Consider the following 17,969-nt stretch of genomic DNA (forward strand, 5'->3'; position numbering starts at 1 on the left):
AGGTTTCAATCTTTTAAAATCATAAATCATTTGTATTTACATATACAAATATAAACCAATACATCCACGAGAATTCCGGTTTATTATTGTAATTGATAAACAACGTTTAAAGACTAAATTGACGTCGTTGGTTCCAGCTTCGCTGTATGTTTGACCCGGGGGGGAAATAGACCTCTGCTGACACCTACCGACACATCCTGAAACTGCAACGTTATCACCGTCTTCGTGATGTTCTATTGACTTGAAGTTATTTTAAAAAGTTCCCTTTAGCCTACTAAATAATGAAGAACAAATATATACGCATATATTTTAGGTTTATGTACAGGCTTATTAAAAGAGTTCGCAATCATTTTAAATTATTTCCGGTTCACGCGTCGCAAGTTTAGGTTCACACCGGAAGTCACATGTTCGTCAGCATCCCTGACAACCAACGACTGTTGGGAAATGTTTGTTGCCAGCAACAGAGTCATGGCGAACAAGAGGGATGCCGCAAAGTCGGTGCGTCAACAAGTAAGAAAAGGTAATACACGTTTTTCCCCCATAATAAAACATTTCTTCATTAGTTAACTAAGGTCAAGTCTTTTCCCTTTGTTATTGGCAGAATGTTGCGTGGTGCAGACCAGCCCTGTGCTTGCAGGTCACCCAGTCACACCCCAGCTGTCCCAGTGCAGTGACACTGAACTCTCCTCACTCAACTACACACTCTTCTCCGAACAGGTCAAGATAATATAACTGAAGCTTTTCATTTTGTGGTCTGCCTGAGTTCTGTTTTACATCACATCTTCCTCTGTTCCCATTTTAACCAGGTGTCTGGGGATGGATACCCTCTGAGAGACCCTCTGTTCTGCTGCCCTACTCCCAACGGCCGCCCCGCATCACAAAATAGCCAAGCAACCGCACGAAAATGTATGGGTTGGTACTAATAAAGTGTTTTGTTTTGTTTTGTTTGCATACACATATGTAATTATTGTTGTTTATATGGTTGTAGGTCCTATCACACAATTCTTGGAGGGCAGCATTTTTCCTGTGCTTCTGCCTGGAATTGAAGCTTTGCTGAAGGAGGTCCAGAAACAAGACTCCTACAAGGTCTTTTTTTCAAACTGCAGAGAGCTGAATGAAGTCCAAATACATTTAATTAAATATTCTGATTTGAATTAATATAAAAAGTCAAGCCCAATTCATGATACTTTTCTCAATTGTTTTTCAGTGCAAAAATTCAGCATTTAACCCTTGTGATTTCCTAACAGAGTGGCTTTATAAGTAAGAGTAACTCTCTCTCTCTCTGTCGCTCAGTCTGTGTCGAACTTGCATTATTCCGCTCTGGTGCCTTTCTCAAGAAAGTTTTGTTTTTATTTTTATTCCCCCTCAGCCACAATCCCCGTAGGCAGGGAGAAGCCCATGTGGAATTCCATGATATTCCCTTTGTGAAGGAGTGGCTTAACAAGCAGTAAGTTTCTCCTCAACTCCAATTTCTCCATTTTAGACATTGTTACTGTGCTAAAATATTAATAATCAAAAAAAGTGAAACCATGACACAATATAAAACATGTTCTCCCTGCTTCTCCACTGCTAGTCCCAGGCCTCCTGTCCCGCTCTGTGTGGAGCCGAGTGAAGATCAGGCGGCTCTGCTTATTCAGGCCTTCTGGAGAGGATACAAGGTATCTTTTTTTTTTTTTAAATCCTTGTTATTGTCATGTAAACCCACAGATAAAGGAAGCGCTGCTACATAAGATGGCCCTGCTGACGTCAAACCAGTGGCTGCATTCACTCTGTCAGGCATCGCTTTGGAAAATTACAATTATGATGATTATAATTATTTATCATTACAGCAGCATCCACTGTGAGAGGTTGCTCAGTTGTGTTGGTGTCTAATCACAGCTGCACCGTGACGTGGGTGGTGACAAACATAAACCTGAGCGGGCCTCCGCAACTTCAGGCCCTGCGAGATTTGTTGTAGGATGCGTCGGCGAAATGCCGCGGGTGCACCACAGGGGGGCGCCCACCGCTGTCTTCTCGCTGCAATGTCAGATTTAGAGTTATAAAGTGGCCTTTTGTCCTGCCAAATATGATACTTCTTTTAAAATGCGTATTTCATTGCATCTTTTGAACGTTTTTTCAATTGCTTGCATGTCAAGTAGCCGACAGACTTCATATGCACATTGCACACTAGATAATGCATAATACATCACCTTAAAGGCATTGCCCTCAATGGATTTGAATGCGTCCTCTTAAGCTTACAATTTTTTCTTTTTCTCTCTAGCTATTTCCATTTCTTCAATCCTAGTGCGTCAGGAAGGACTGTGATCTTCTATGATCAATAGGTCTCATGTCATTAATTATATTCGAGCCGAGGGTCTTTGACTGAAAGCTGCAACTAACTGTGTTAATTCACTTCCCGGCCTCACTAAGTTTTCAACCACGTTTTCTCAGACAAATTGCAGTAACACACTAAAGTTCCAGCGTAATCCTATGAAAGAAAGACAGCATCAGCCCCGAGTGCAGTGGTTATATTAGGATACAATAGGCTCCCACCCGTGTGCGGCACTGGCCCTCAGTGTGATCTTGTTGTGTAATCCCGTCCAGCTGAAGAGCCCCCCCCTCTCTGTACTTTCATTCAGCAGCTCGATTATGTCATCAGTGACGGCGGGATTTAATTTTCTTCCTGTGTGGGCGTCGTGCTTTAAAGCGCGCCTTGCTGCGATTATAAATAGACCCAAACGGACACAATCAAAGGGAATGAGCGGCTGCAGTTTGGTTGTTTAGCACCGCTTTGTCTCCTTCACCACTGGCTCTTATTTTTAATTTCTTTTTTGGTTCTCTACTTAAAAAAGCAACCACCACCACACAGAGATGGGAACATCCCGCCTCCGCTCTCATGTCCCGTTCTGTCTGAACGACCTGACAGCGTGACGTTGCACCGCACTGTGTCCATTTTTGCATTGACCGCGTGCACGCACGCGTGCAAACCAAAAGGGGGCATTGTTTCCCCCCCGTCCTTTAACAAAGCCGGATTAAATTGGCTTTCTCTCACAAGAGGTGGCAGCAGCAGGCCGGCGTGTTTACCTCTGAACCAAGCAGGGAGGTTCAGCCCTGCAAGCCCCTGCAGGGGTTATCTTTCAGTAGAGGAGGAGCGAGAGAGTCAGAGTGATGGAGGATGATGGAGCCCGTCATGCAGCAGCAGCGGGGAGAGCCATTTGCAAATGGATGATGAAAGAGGCGAGAAGATGCTGCTGCTGCTGTGGCGGTGGGGATTAGAAACAGGAAGGAAGAGGCAGGCAGCCGCAGCATCGGGAACGCAGGCCTGGAGTCGAGGCTTCGGCCTCTCAGGATCATGATTTATTGAGGGAAACGCAGGCTGGAGGTTTTTTTTTTTTTTTTTTTTTTGGAGCGCAAGGCGCTGCCGGGGAGCATCGCGGCGCGTCACGTCTGCCGCTACCTCGCTCGGCCGGGGAGATGCAGCAGCTCACGGCTCAGTGAGCAGCAGACGAGGGCGAGGCGGCGCAAACCGGAGCGAGCGCCGGAGATGCCCTGTGTGGCCGTGTGTGTTCCCGGCCGTCATGAATACATCCACACTGACTCACGCCTCCATCCCTCCCTCCTGTCCTGGGGGCTGGGTGCCGACTGTTGGGGTTTTAATAGGATTACGGGGTTTCTACACCGAAAAAAAAAAAAAAAAAGGAAAGAAAATTGCACTTATAAACGATGCTTGTGTGAAAAGCACAAACACTTCCCCGCGTCACATGACCTGAACGGCACGACGAGCCTCGCAGCCAGCAGCCGTGCACGCCCTTTTTTTCTGTTCATCCCCATCAGCACCCCTTCTTCCTCCCCTCACTCCTCAACCCTCCGCTCTGGTTATATAACCTGCCTGACGCAGTGTGTGTGTGTGTGCGTGTGCGTGTGCGTGCTTGAGTAAGACAGAAAGGCTAAGACCCAGGGCAGTAACCGGGGAAGGAGTGTCTTTCTGCAGACTAGAATTCTACCCCTCCGTTAATAATGACGTTTTTCGTCACTGCAGAGCGCATGCACACGCACACGCACACGCACACGCACACGCACACGCACACACACACTCAACTAGTGAGACAGACAATGGGGCCACGTCTTGTTTCGCTCACGTACGAGTCGGTAAAGAGCTGACGGCTCCAAACACATTATATAATCTTCTTTAGCGGCGTTTCCCTCCGGCCCGCTCTAATCCATTCATCCATGCCGGCCCGCCGCTGTAGTGCAGACGTGCTGTATATGAACGCACACACACACACACATACACACACACACACATACACACAAACATGTCAATGATGTCTACAGTTCTCAGAGTTAGGTCCGGTCAGCTGATTCTGAGTAATGTGGCTGCGGGGTAGTAAACAGGCCGCCAGTGTGGAGGAGCCTCGGCGGTCACGGCCGAGCGGAGCGAGGAGGCTTTTAATCACAATCGTCCCACTTGTTCACCGGTTGCACATTTGTCCGGCTCTGCTCACAGTGTGGTTGGCCTTTTCTTTTTATTCCTGCCCGCCGCCCCTGCGGGACTAAGCTGTTGCTTGCAGTGAACCCCGAGCAACCTTGGACCCGACGGGACGCACTGTCTGTTCAGGCCTCAGATGTTGAGCAAGAAGTCTATTTCTCTCTCTCTCTGTTTCTCTCTCTGTTTCTCTCCTCCTCCTCTTCCTCTCTCTCTCTCTCTCTGTTTCTCTCTCTGTTTCTCTCCTCCTCTCTCTCTCTCTCCCCTACTCTCTCTCTCTCTCTCTCCCTCTCTCTCTCTCTCTCTCTCCCTGTCTGTCCTTGTCGTCGGCTGGAGGTTGTCCGTGAGTCTCGTCGCCAGAGGGGCAGGGCTGACGTGCAACTCAGGCTCAAGATGGAGCAGGAAGGAAAAACATCCTTTGGGTGATTTCATAATGATTCTGTCGTTTTTCTAGATTCCCTCTCTTGTTTGCTTTTGGATGTAATCTCTGGAAACGAAGCATCACTATTTGATCTTTGTCAGTGTTTCCCATTTTTAACAACCAGAGGAGCCTGTTTAGTGACAATTTGCAGAGCACATTGGTCCGGTCTGGTCTGGAGTTCCTCCATCCAGTGGAATTTATGGCGTGTCTGTGTCGCTGACTTTTATTGTATTTATTGTTTTTGGAATTTGTTGAACCCAAATTTCACTTGAGGGAATTCCCTCAAGGGATTAAGAAAGTATCTATCTATCTATCTATCTATCTATCTATCTATCTATCTATCTATCTATCTATCTATCTATCTGTCTATCTATCTCTTCAGATTTTTATTTACCTCCAGCTCTCAGCTCTCTCTGGGGGTTTTTTTCTTCAAATGCATGCGTTTTTTTTTTTTTTGTTTTTTTTTTAAGCTTCTTACACTTCTGGGGAAAAAAAAGAAACATTCCAGTGGTGACATCATATGTGGAGTGGAAAGTGCCGTCACAGCGTCCTCTGTGTGTGTTGTCGTCCTGCTCTGTGTTTACTGGCCGGCACCTGGCTGCACAATCATGTTAATCCATGTGAATCTCCTCTTCCTCCTCCTGCCTTCAGAGCTGTTGGCCTTGTCCTGCCCTCAAAACATAAAAGAGTTGAAAAGCCTTAGAAGGAAAAATGCCATAAAGATAACTAGTTAGCACTGAGATAGCTTATCAAAGGACAGAGTGTGGAAACAGCCACAGTCTGGTTCTGCCATGACAGGAATTCCAGGGAATGTAGTCAGACAGTTGATGTCGCCGAGATTCCCACTCTATAAACAATTTAAGATGTTAATATTTCATCGCAGACTCCAGCGGAGGAGCCTCACGCTGGCATCATTTGTCTGCAAGACATCTCTAGATTGCCAGTAAAGCATCAGATTTAGCCCTCTGTTTGCAGCTCCCAACATGAAGGTCCCACGTTTTACCTTCCGCATTTTTGGAAGCTGACAATAAACAAGGCGGTCTCAGGAGAGAGAAAGAAGACCAGGCAGTGGTGTTTTTGTCAACCTTTGAAAGGTACCAATGTGTACCAGTGTTTTCTGCGACATCACAAAGGGAGGCAATCTATTTTTAATTTTATTTTTTCAGGTTTTAGAAAAGTTGACCCAGTAAAAGATGGAAGGAATGACAGAACAGACCTCTCTCAGGCTTTGGCAGTTTTGTTTGCACAACCTTTGTTTTCCGCAGTGCTAGACTGTTTTGGCTGCAGACTTTTGAGCTTCCATAACTCGCATAAACTGTGTTCCGCAATGAATAAATAAAGCCGCTGTATTTTGCCGGCAAAAAATAGAAATACAGCAAACAGAATACTTTATGCTGCGCACTGACGTCTTCCTGCACCGGTCGGCCCGCTCCCTTCCCTAAAGTGGGACGCCGTGAGTGCTGCTGACTGTATCCTTCCCGACACAAACTAATGGAGCTCTTCTGGGCGAACGTCACACTGTGCGGTTTGGTCAACATCAGAACTGGGTCTGTGATTCCAGCTGAATGAGCCGAGGTCAGCGGCAGATGAACGCTTTGAATCGAGCCCCGCTGTCGACGCGGGTGACGGGCCACGTGCACTGACACTCATGCAGAAAATATGTCACGGGCAGTAGCCGGTGGCGCTGCTTTGTCCTGGCGTCCCTCCTCCCGCACAGGGTCCGCTGGGGTCACTCCATCCCAGAATAAGACGGACGGGGGTCGCACGGCGTCTGTATCATCTCTATAAATCGGCGCTGTGTTTTGGAGCTAATTGGGCTAATGACACGGGGGTATAAATCTAAAAGGCAACCGCATGAAACGCCGGACCTGCAAGAAGGAATAAATCAGATTACCAGTCACACGGCTGGTTAACCCTCAACAGAGGCGGCGGCCAATAACCCGACGGTCTGTGTCAGTGGGTGGGTCCAGTTGGAAGCAGCAGGGGGGTAAAAAACGCAGCTCACTCTCACAGGCGGCTTTGCACAAAAAAAAGGAAGGCGGCTTTACAAAAGGCTGCAGAGTGCGACTGAAGTGTGTGTGAGGAAGTCGACGGCGCGCTCACAGTTTGTGTCACACGTACGCTGCGTGTTTGTTTTTCTTGTGTGCTGAGTGTCGGTGATGATCTCTTGCCGCCCGTGCTTTGATTATTTTGTGGATTTCTTAACATTTCACTTGGACGTGCACTCAGAGTCCACTTTATGAGATAGAAGGTCCCATTGCCTGTGAGGAGAAAATCCTTTGTCGATGTCCGGGGTCAGAGGTCAGAGTGGGTTTGACCTCAGAAAGGCAGCAGTGACTCAAATAATCGTTAGTTACAACAACTCGAAATAGTATGCATGTACTGTATATACACACTAAGATATCAATATGTAATGCAGTAATAATTGCAGCACTGTACCTTCTGCAGCCATCATCGTGTCGACAAATGAAGTCATACCAAAGCACTAAATGAATACAGTTTGCGTTACAATGATCATTTATTCAAATATTCCATCAAATGTCTTGTCATGTTTCTTTGCCGTGCTTTATAAATGAGTAACAACTTAAATCTTCCACTTTGAAGCTGCTAATGCGTGGGCCTGGCGTCTGTCCTGCGCTCCTGCACAACAAGCGCTGAGGCAGACTGCTAATGACTTGGCTTCAAGTTAATGAGAGAGGAACAACGTACACAAACACAAAGCATCTGATGCACGCAGTCAGAACAGTCTCGCGGCAATGCTAACAAGTTCCGTTGATGGGCGCTCGCACACACACACACACACACACACACACACACACGCACGCACACTCGTTGTCAACATCCTGCTTGTGTATTCAGAAAGCCGGCGTTCCAAGAACGGAGCCTTTGATTTTTGTCTTTGCGTGTGACACATGAAAGCGTTTCCTGCGAGCCCATGACTTAAATATTTCATTATTGCGCCGTCATTAGCGCGACGCCGGCAGCGGCAGCGGGGGGAAGAACTACCAGCGGTGTGAAATAATGTTGTGCGGGTGGGGAACGTCGAGGGAAAGTGACCACACACACACAGACGCACAGCAGAGGGGGGCTCTGGCACCGTGAGAATCGAGGCTGGGAGTGGGGTGGGTTGGGGTGAAGGGGACCAACCGTTGGATCCTGCCAGACTCCCCCACTCCTCAACCCCTGGCTGGGCTTATATAACAGGCCCACTTCTCAATGGCAGCACTATGGCCACCATCCAGGCAGCAGGCGCTCGGGAGGAAGCTGGGCTTGAATGGAACTGAAGGAGCGAGCAGAGGAGAAGACAACGGGGAGAGAATGTAGAGCAGGGGCCTGAGTCCCGCCCACCCACCACCCCAGCGTCCAATCAGGGAGCCCGTTCACTTCACTGGAGTTGCTCACCCGGCACATATGCTAAAAAAAAGTTTTTTGGCTTCCAGGTTACTTTTGTATTATGTGGCCAAAGAGCATCTATCAATAGTGTTCTACTTCCCATCATAACTCACGTGATGTGTAAGGACTCATCAGCCAATCAGAACAAGCCGGGACATGGCACTTACGGCGCCATGGGAATAAACTTGTTTCTTTGGGATTATCTGGTTTTAATACATTATTTTCGATAGATTTAAAGTCTATGACTACTACGCTTGAAAGATTTATTATGAACCAAGTTTCAGGTTGGAGGCATCCTGACTTTTTTCATTGCGTTCCATGGGGATTTTCTTTTTCTTTTTTTGTTTTTGGCCTACATGGGTTTTTTTTTGGCTGCAATAACTCGAGTGGCCACAGGGGGAAAATGTAGTGAACAAAGAAAAAAAAAAAACATGTAGTGATAGGGATTGAATGTAAAATGACAACAGATGCAGAGTCGTCTGTCAGTGAACAAGTCAGTGAGCCAGAGTGACTGGCAAACTGAAACGGGCCTGTTGACCCACTGGCACCGATTAGCTGGCAGCTCAATTAGGTTATCGACGATGATGACGATGCTGATGTTGCTGCCTTATGTTGATTTTCCTGCCAGCATGTGCTGCCCTCTCACGTGTGCTTGTGTGTGTGTGTGTGTGTGTGTGTGTGTGTGCGTGTGCGTGTGTGTTACAGACCAGGTCACGGCCAGATGTTCAAGAGCTGCGACAGTGGCAGAAGGAACTGAGCCAGAATCGTGACTGGGCTCAACAAGAAAGCAGAGGTATCCACACACACACACACACATACACACACACACACACACAGACAATCTCAACATCACTTAGACTTAGTACTGTATCATTTAAGATACAAATATAAAACATCTGGAGGTAGAATGGTGGTAGAATAAAAATAAATAGATAAAATAAAAAAAATAGGTCAGAAAATGTATGTGTAAACAGTATCAACAGAGACATAGTGGCAGCAGGGTGGAGGGGACATCAAGGTCATCGCCAACACAAACTCCACTGATCTTGGACTCTCTGGTGCCGACTGGCAGAGTCACATCGCACAAAACCAGCGCACGCTCATATTTACAGGTGCGCTGTGCAGCCGCAGACACAAATTATTACCCGCGCGAGGGAGCGATGAGGAGCTGAGGCGCTGTGAGAGAATGAGGACGGAGGCGTAAAGAGGAGAAGAGACGGGAGGAGTCGTGGAGATGCGATGGGAAGCGAAGGAGGGGGAGCGAGAGTGGCAGGTCTCAGGGAGCTCGGGCATAGCGTGTTTGAGGTGGGGAGACGGGAGGTGCATGATGGTTCTCGTGCGTGCACGCGCGTGCAGATGAAGGTCGGCGCCGAGCAGCTGAGAATGTGGGTTCACAACCAGAGCAACCGGCTGGCATTAGAGCCCGGCGAGAGCGACCCAAACAAACAGGGGGTGCACTTGAAACAAGACTCACACACACATGCGCGCACACACACACACACACACACACACACACACACACACACACACACACACACACACACACACACACACACACACACACACACACCAGCCAGCCAGCCAGCAGCAGTTAACGCTGGTTAAACAAAGACAAACTGTGAGCTTCTAGATTCTAAAAAGAAAAACTTTTGGATTCACAGCTTTGATTTTCTGCAGCCTGTTTTCTCTCAGAGGCTTTTTGTTTTTTCAGACTGACACTGTTCAGCTATAATTGTCTCTAAAAACCTCCAATTACTCTTTTCTTTTTCTGGCCGGCATGGAGACAGCACACAGTAAACAGGCTGGAGTTGTTGCTGATTGACACGCCGGGCAGATAAACCCGTATATTGCAGTTTTATGGCCACTATTTATTTTTTTTTTGCCGACATCTGGCAGTAATAGCTGATGTCTTGTACAAAGGAGTGAAAAGCAGAAACGAGGGCACCGAGCGCCAACCAGAATAATTCACGGGTGTGCCGGGATGAAAGAGAAACTTTCATCCCCTCTGTGGGAATGAATCCCCGAACTTGAATATCTGAAACGACAAACGCCACTAAAACGCTCCTCCTATCTCCTTTTTTTTTTTTTTTTTTTTTTTTGTGGCCCACGAACAATGACACCGTCGTAAACGCAGGTTTTCTTCCACGCTGACACATTCCACACAACAAAGGCACGGCTGTGACGGCCGGACCAACATTCCTCTGTTGCTGCTGCTGCTGCTGCTGCTGCTGCTGACCTGTCACCACAGCACAGGGGGTGAATTTGGGGATGGAGGGTGGAGCAGTGAGGTAGCGTTAAAAAGACTCTGAGCTGAAGTGTTTAATAATAATAATAAACTTTTATTTGTACAGCGCTAAATCACAGCCAAAGGCGTCTCAAAGCGCTTTATACAATCAGAGAGAACCAACCGGGCCCCCGGAGCAAGCAAGATGCGACAGTGGCTGGGAAAAACTCCCCTGTGGGAAGAAACCTAGGGCAGAACCAGACTCCAGAGGGCGATCATCTGCCTATGAGTAGTTGGGGTGAAGTAGAAAGATAGAGGAGAGACAGAGAAAGAGAGAAAGGAGCAGAGTGAGCCAGGGTGGCAGACAGGACAGAGTGAAAAACAGATACACCAACCAGGCAAAACGGATATAAACACAAAGAATAGGAACTAATTCAAGGCTGCTGTCCATGTGGAGTGTAAGTGTCCATGCTTTGGAAGGCAAGAGCCTAGCTCGATGGACAATCTGCCGATAGGACTAGTCCAGGTCTTAAGCGTGGCGGTGGGATGAAGCGATGACAGCAAGACCCCCAGGACAGCACAATCCAGCTCCTGGCGCAGTGGTCATCACCTGCCGGGGACACAGAGACTGCGGCAGTATCATGCATATCGAGCATACTGTACAAAGCATAATGAGAGCTTGGACAGAGTGGATAGAGTAAAAGATTGGATAGAGTAAAAGATTGATTGGGTGAGGAGAGTGATAAAGGTTCCGCCTGCACAGAGCAACGATCCCTGTAACGGGAGCGAAAGATCTCCCTCCACGGCGTAAGCCTACAGCAGCTTAACTGACAGTGGATGGAGTCTAACTATAAGCTTTAAGAAAAAGGAAAGTCTTAAGTCTACTCCTAAATAAACTAACTGTGTCTGCCCCCCTCACCGAGGCTGGAAGATGGTTCCAAAATAGAGGTGCCAGGAAACTGAAACACCTACCTCCTGATCTAACTCTAGAAATTTTTGGGATAACTAAAAGACCTGAATCCTCAGAGCGAAGGGCTCTTGGAGGATGATAAAGTTCAATGAGTTCCCTAATATAAGAAGGAGCCTGAGAATGAAGAGCTTTGTAAGTTAAAACTAGAATCTTAAATTCAATTCTAAATTTGACAGGCAGCCAATGCAAGGAAGCTAAAATTGGAGTAATATGCTGCCTCCTTCTAGTTCCGGTTAACAATCGTGCCGCGGAGTTTTGGATTAACTGTAATGTCCTAAGGGATGAATTTGGGCATCCTGCTAGTACCGAGTTACAGTAATCTAGCCTAGACGTAACAAAAGCATGGATTATTTTTTCCGCATCTTTGAAGGACAAAAAACTTCGAATTTTGGCAATGTTTCTTAAGTGGAAGAAAGCTGACCTCCCTACATTCTGTATATGAGAATTAAAGGTCAGGTCCTGATCAAATGTGACTCCTAGGTTCCGCACGGTAGAACTGGGTGTAGTACCAAATAGACCACTTTGTCCATCAAAAACTCTGTCCCTACTCTCTCGCGATCCAAATATAATGACCTCAGTTTTGTCGGAATTAAGCAACAGGAAATTCTGTGTCATCCAAGTTCTGACATCACGAAGACAAGATTCCAATTTGGCCAACTGATGAGCCTCGTTTGCCTTAAAAGAAAAGTACAACTGTGTGTCATCTGCGTAAGAATGGTTTAAAACCAGTGGGGAGCTCAAACCGTGACGTCCCGCGGTGCGAGAGCTTCTCTTTGTTTGTTTTGTTGCCCGTCGTTTGTTGTTTTGTTGTTGCTCGGTGAATGATGTATGCGGCCTCCACCCCCAACCCAGCCCCCAAGAGTCCAAGATGGTGGCCCAGTCATTTTGAAGCTTTTTCACAGTGGTGTCACTTCCCATCATGCCTCTGTATCTTACCTGATGTATTTGGCCAATCAGGACGATTCTGGAGAAGGTCACTTACAGACACGTCAGGATGTAGCCAATCAAAGCGAGCTGAGACACAGCAGCACGTACGACGTTGTGACGTCACGCTGGGAATAAACTCTTTCCTGGTGATTTTCTGGCCTTTATCATTTTTTTAAACGACTAAAAGACCATAACTGAAAAATCTACAATAGAAAGATTTGCAATGCAACGCTTTTAAGGTCACAGTCGTCCTTGTCAGCCGTTTTAAAGGTGTTTATTTTTTTTTATTGCGGCCTATGGGGGAAATGCTTTTCGGACCCATGGGATTTTTTGCTGCAGTACCACGACTGGCCACTTGAGAAAAAAAAAATCGGCCGCCAGTCCGGTATAATCCACGTAACACTTCTGAAGTTCCGCAGAGTTGGAAAAATTCCCTTCAGCGCCAACACAACAGACAAACAGAAGTGAACAAAAACTTAAACTCTTGTGGTGAGCAGTAGGTGGGGTTCACTCTCAGTATTAGGTGAACTGTCCCTTTAAGGGAACCGAACAGCTGCAGCCTGGCGCGGCACGAAGAACCTCCAGTGCCATTTCACGTTTCGCCCTCTGAAATCAGAGTCAGTCAGAGACAGCGCTGATGGGGATGAGGGACAGGTGGGGGAGGGGTGAGTCCCCAGGGATGATATGTCCGGGTCAGGAGGTCACGGCTCACCGGACAGGTGCGGCTCTCAGCGGCTCGTGAATCATGAAGCCGCAGCGCGAGTGTCCTTGACTCGCAGCCCCGACGCGTTGGACGGCCGCCGAGAGAACCGCAGTGTTTTTCCTCCTCCACTCAGACGCGGCGACTCTGAATAATTCAGACTCACAACTGAGGTTCGGTGCCAGCGGCGTTGCGTAAAGCGCCTCTCGGTTAGTCTAATATTGACTGATTAGCCGGCCGTGCCAGATGGATTGTTTCCCAAATCCTTTTGATTTACGGTTGCGCTCCCTCAACCGTGGAAGTCGGAATCCGGGTGTCGAAATGACGCCGTTGCAGCTTTTTAAATTTGAAAAGCAGAACGGCTGCTTGAGCAGCTTGACACGTCACCACACTATGGTGATGTAAGTGTCCAATAGAATTCCAGACACAACCAATACCGGTCAGGCGAAAACATGTTTTCCACCACTGAAATTCTTCAGTGTTGTTCCTTCATTGCATAAATGGATGCCACTTGTCATAAAACTGCTACTACTGGAGCGTCCACACACAAAACTTTGTTGCAGCAGCACAGCACCCTACTTCTGTCACACTCGTACTGACCGTTAACACATTACTAAGACTAAGAATTCAAAACACTTTCATCTAGAGCTCTGTAGACTCGAAATATCAGCGATCCACACGGCACTAAAAGGTTTTACATTGACTGTGAATTGGAAAAAAAATACTAAATCTGTTGGAAACTGTAAACAAACCACAGCTAATGCTGCTAACGTCTAAATAAAGCAGAGCGGCTCTTCTCACTGGCGCTGCCAATCCCGCTGCGGCTCATGATGTTGCACCAGCAGCCGGATATAGCAATCTATTCATCACCGGTCCGCTCTGTCAAAGCCCATCGCCTTTTTACTGGCGGATGAGAAAAGGCCGCCACAATCAGCCTCGCAGCTGTCACGCTGTATCTGATTCATGGTTTGTGAGAATAGGTTTGCTGGTTGTGGAGCCTTCGCTTTGCTACACCTTGGTGGCAAAAACACTTGCACAAAATACAACTGAAAAAGCTCCCCATGCATGTTTTCACTCCATGTTTCTGTATTCTCAAAATGTATTTATTATGCAAAATTGACCTCGCTAGTGTTTTATAACAGTAATATTTTTGTTTAACGCCACAAAAATGAGAAAAGCTCATTAATTATTAACTTTTTTTTGTCCTATCTTCACTTTTCAGAAAATGTGTGCTAAAACACTCTCTTCTGGATATCTGCTCTTTGTGATGTCACAAAGGGCATTGCTACCACTTTCCTTTTGGTAGCAACACTCGCAATCATCTATTCCAAGACCTTCTCATGCCTGCCTTGTTTTCGTCTCCAACAAAGTGACAGAACCCACTGTTTTTTCTGCATGGAGGCTGTAAACACAGGGCTAAATGACTTGCTGTTTGTCTTCTATTGAGGAGATTGTTCTTTTAGCTTTCAAGGCTACATTCTCACACTTGGGTCCTTTTCAACAACATGCCGGATGCCCCTCTTGCTTCCCCTCAGCCGGCTCTGCCGTCATCAACCTCCCGGAAACCCCCCAGCACAGCCACTCTGACGTGTCCATCCAGGTGGTTTCCCCGTCTCCCCAGAGCACCGTGGCCCCCACCCCCAACGCCCAGACGACCCCCGAGGCGGGCGATTGGCTCAACCCGGGGACGATGGGAAGGGCGTCGCCCGCAACGGACTTCCTGTCGGTGTCGGAGCCCGTCGACCGCTCGCTCGCCGCCGTGTCGCCGTCTCTGATCGGAGGCCATCGTCCCGGCCACGACCACGGTACGAACTGAGAGTCGTTAGCCGCCGCGTACAAAGCTCTCGCTCGTTTGAATGCCATTAAAACCTGCGAGCTGGATGTCCCGAGCGGCCAGCGCGATTAGTCAAACAAGCCATTAGAAACGCGCCGCGGCCGATTGGATGTGGCCGGGCGGAGATTCATAGCCGGAGCCGTGCGTCTAATTAGCTGATAGCTCCTCGCCGCCACCCGGATGGATCACCTCCCTTCACGAGGCGTCGCCCAGCGAAATTTACGCCGCATAACACGGTTCGTGTGTTGCGTGACCCCCTTGTAGCCGCAGTAATGTTTCCACCGCCGGCCGGCCTCTCGCTGATAGCTCACTGGAGCATAATCAAATCGTATTTCCTCGCCTTGTCATTTCCTCACCGCACGCACACGCGCACACACACACTCGCACAGAGCGCTCACAGCGTTTCCATTAAAACACAGGAACCGAGGCCACAGCAAAAGGTGATTTGGCTTGCAGGCAGCCCGTTTTCTCTTTTTTTTTTTAATTCATCCTGTTTATCAGAAAGGAAGCGACCCCGCCAGAGACACACACCAAGAGAAAAGTGAGAGTGGGAGGATAAAAACGCCACTTGCACGAGAGTAAGACGGACCGATGGCGGGGTTTTGAAGATGGCGATGTCAACGGTCTGTGTTTTAGATGAATCACGTGCATTTCAACGTTTGCAACGGAGACACTTTCCCTAATGGATTTAGGATCAAAACACTGTGCAGTGGTTTTTAACACAAACGTACTGCATATGAGTTCACACAGTAGCGCAGTCGGACAGAACAGTAATAAGTCCTTCGTGTTCCTGCGTTTCCATTACCGCTAGAATTGCACAAAACCTAAACATAGCAATAAAAAAACTGGTAATGGAAACATTTCGAAAAACCTCTCAAATATGGCTAAAAGGTTTTTACGCTCTTAAACAAACATGAACAAACAAAAGCAATTTCGGCTTATGCCCTTCACACCATTCAATGGAAACACCTGCAAATCACAATTGTACAATTTTAGAAATATCGCTTTTATTTTGCGAAAAACTGTCATGGAAACGCAGCTATAGTTACAGCAAAAGCTGCTATTACATATGTTATTACAGGGTTAGTTATAGTTGTAAAAGCAGGAAGCTACAGTCTTAGATTGAGGGTCTGTAGCCAAAGGGGACAAACATTGAAGAATGTGAATTATTTTATTATCTACCATCTAAATTTGTTGCATTTCATTGCTGATTCACAGCAGGACGGTTGTGGTTCTCCGACATCTCCGGCTTCCTCCCGCAGTCCGTAGACACGCCTCTTGGCGAAGCGGTCAGCACTTTACTGTCTGTAGGGCCGGATGGTTGTTTTCGGGTTTTTTTGTTCCTCGGTGATAAAGTGGCGACTCGTCCAGGGTGTGACCCGCCTGTCTCCCAGAGATAGCTAGGACAGGCTCCAGCAGCAGCCTCGAAAGCCAGAGTTTGCAGGATAAGTGGCGATAGAGAAGACGGATGGCTGGAATATTTAATTTGACGGTGAATGAGCGCCTCGTCAAAATTGCAGTGCTCTCTGAATTTATGCACAAAACTTTGTTTACATGGCGGTGGAGGCGGTGGAGGCGGTGGCGGCGGGGGAAGATTTGTGTTTTCGTCGAGCGGCTCTGGGCTCTTGCACGGCATCATTTCCAGCTTAGAGGAATGAAACGTCAACCCCTTCCTAATGTTGTGCGTCAGCCGCAGTTAGCGGAGAGCAGCAGTTAGCGAGGGCTCCAACTCGAGGGCTTCAACTCGCCTCAGTTATGTCAACATCTAGAATAAAACAGAAATGCTGGTCAAGACCGTCCCTCTCTCTCCTCTTGAAAAATCTACGCATGAGATTATAGTGTTTCCATCACTACCTGAGAGGACACTCTAGCGTCTCTGGGCTTTTTGGTGGGTCACCTCGCCGTGCGTCTCCATTGGTTGGCATGCGGACGGCTGGCGGGAGCAGCTGCCACCGGAGGAGGTGATAAAACGGCCCGTTTCTTTCTGGGGGGGAAACCGAGCTGCAGCTCCGCAGAGTCTGGCGGCGGCGCCGGCAGTGACGGGCTCCACTGAAACTGGATCTGTGCACTGCAGCAGCAGAGGAGTGGGCACCAGGCAGGCGGACGGGAAAAGCAGAGGATGCCAGGCACCAGGAGGGTGGTGGGGTGTGGCGCAGTTAGAACACTAACCTTGCGCCTTGTGCTTAATGTGTCCGTACAGATCACACGGAGGGGCAGTGATTTTTTTTGTCCATCTATTTTCTATCCCTGCCTGTTCTGCCCAGACAGGCCGGCAGGCAGGCAGGCAGGAGTCTCTCCCTGATATCTCAGGTGGAGTCGAGGTTACACCCCTGGCTAAGTCACTATTTGACCGCAGGGTCACAGGGAGAGACAGACAGCTGTTCAGTTGCCACTTAGACGAACGTGCATGTCTTTGGACTGTGGGAGGAAGTCGGGTTGCCAGGTGGGAATCAAACCCACATCCTTCTTGCGAGACTGCTAAGCACACGAATGCACAACGAAATTAATTAGATTCACTTTTTTTTTTTACCCAAACACTAATTGACCAAAAACAGCTTCTTTCATATCTGGGTACCTTTTAATACAAATGTATAACTAGAAAATGTATATGTAAGACTTTCCAATTTATAAACAAAGATCAGAATACAATTTAAAACTGAAAATCTCTAGAAATCCACACTACCAGTTGGATGATAGGTGTTCTCGCGCTCTGATTGGTTGACACGGGCTAATCCACCTACACTGATCCCTGTTATTTTCTTGTGTAACCAGGTGAAGGTCTTTGTCGCCAAGCAATGTTATTAAAGTTGTTGACCCTAAGCGAACTGTGTTTACTTTGCATGTTTTTGCTCTACATGAGAATCGTGCTTAATTGAGGTGTAGGGTTACGCTCAGGGTTAGATTAGGGTTGGGTTTATGGTTTAGGTTTCGGGTTAGGTTTGGGGTTTGGTTTCGGGCAAGATTTATGGGTTAGGGTTAGAGTTGGATTAGGGGTAAGGTCGGGGGGGGGGGGGGGGCTATGGGTTAGGGATGGG

At 47.7% G+C, this 17,969-nt stretch overlaps 1 protein-coding gene across 1 annotated transcript; it reads left to right on the forward strand.

The window, feature by feature from the left end:
* Window positions 1-361: 361 nt before the first annotated feature.
* On the forward strand, window positions 362-17,759 carry iqck (IQ motif containing K). The gene is made up of 9 exons (XM_076024218.1): window positions 362-520; window positions 602-717; window positions 807-906; window positions 989-1,086; window positions 1,208-1,260; window positions 1,370-1,447; window positions 1,574-1,658; window positions 8,985-9,072; window positions 14,636-17,759. Exons 1-9 carry the CDS (start codon window positions 445-447, stop codon window positions 14,914-14,916), a joined length of 975 nt encoding a protein of 324 aa, XP_075880333.1. The 5' UTR covers window positions 362-444; the 3' UTR covers window positions 14,917-17,759.
* The last annotated feature ends 210 nt before the right edge of the window (window positions 17,760-17,969 follow it).

The sequence above is a fragment of the Nelusetta ayraudi genome, unplaced genomic scaffold (genome assembly GCF_046127955.1).
Source record: "Nelusetta ayraudi isolate G7.1 ecotype Tasmania unplaced genomic scaffold, CSIRO-AGI_Nayr_v1 ptg000016l, whole genome shotgun sequence".
NCBI lineage: Eukaryota > Metazoa > Chordata > Actinopteri > Tetraodontiformes > Monacanthidae > Nelusetta > Nelusetta ayraudi.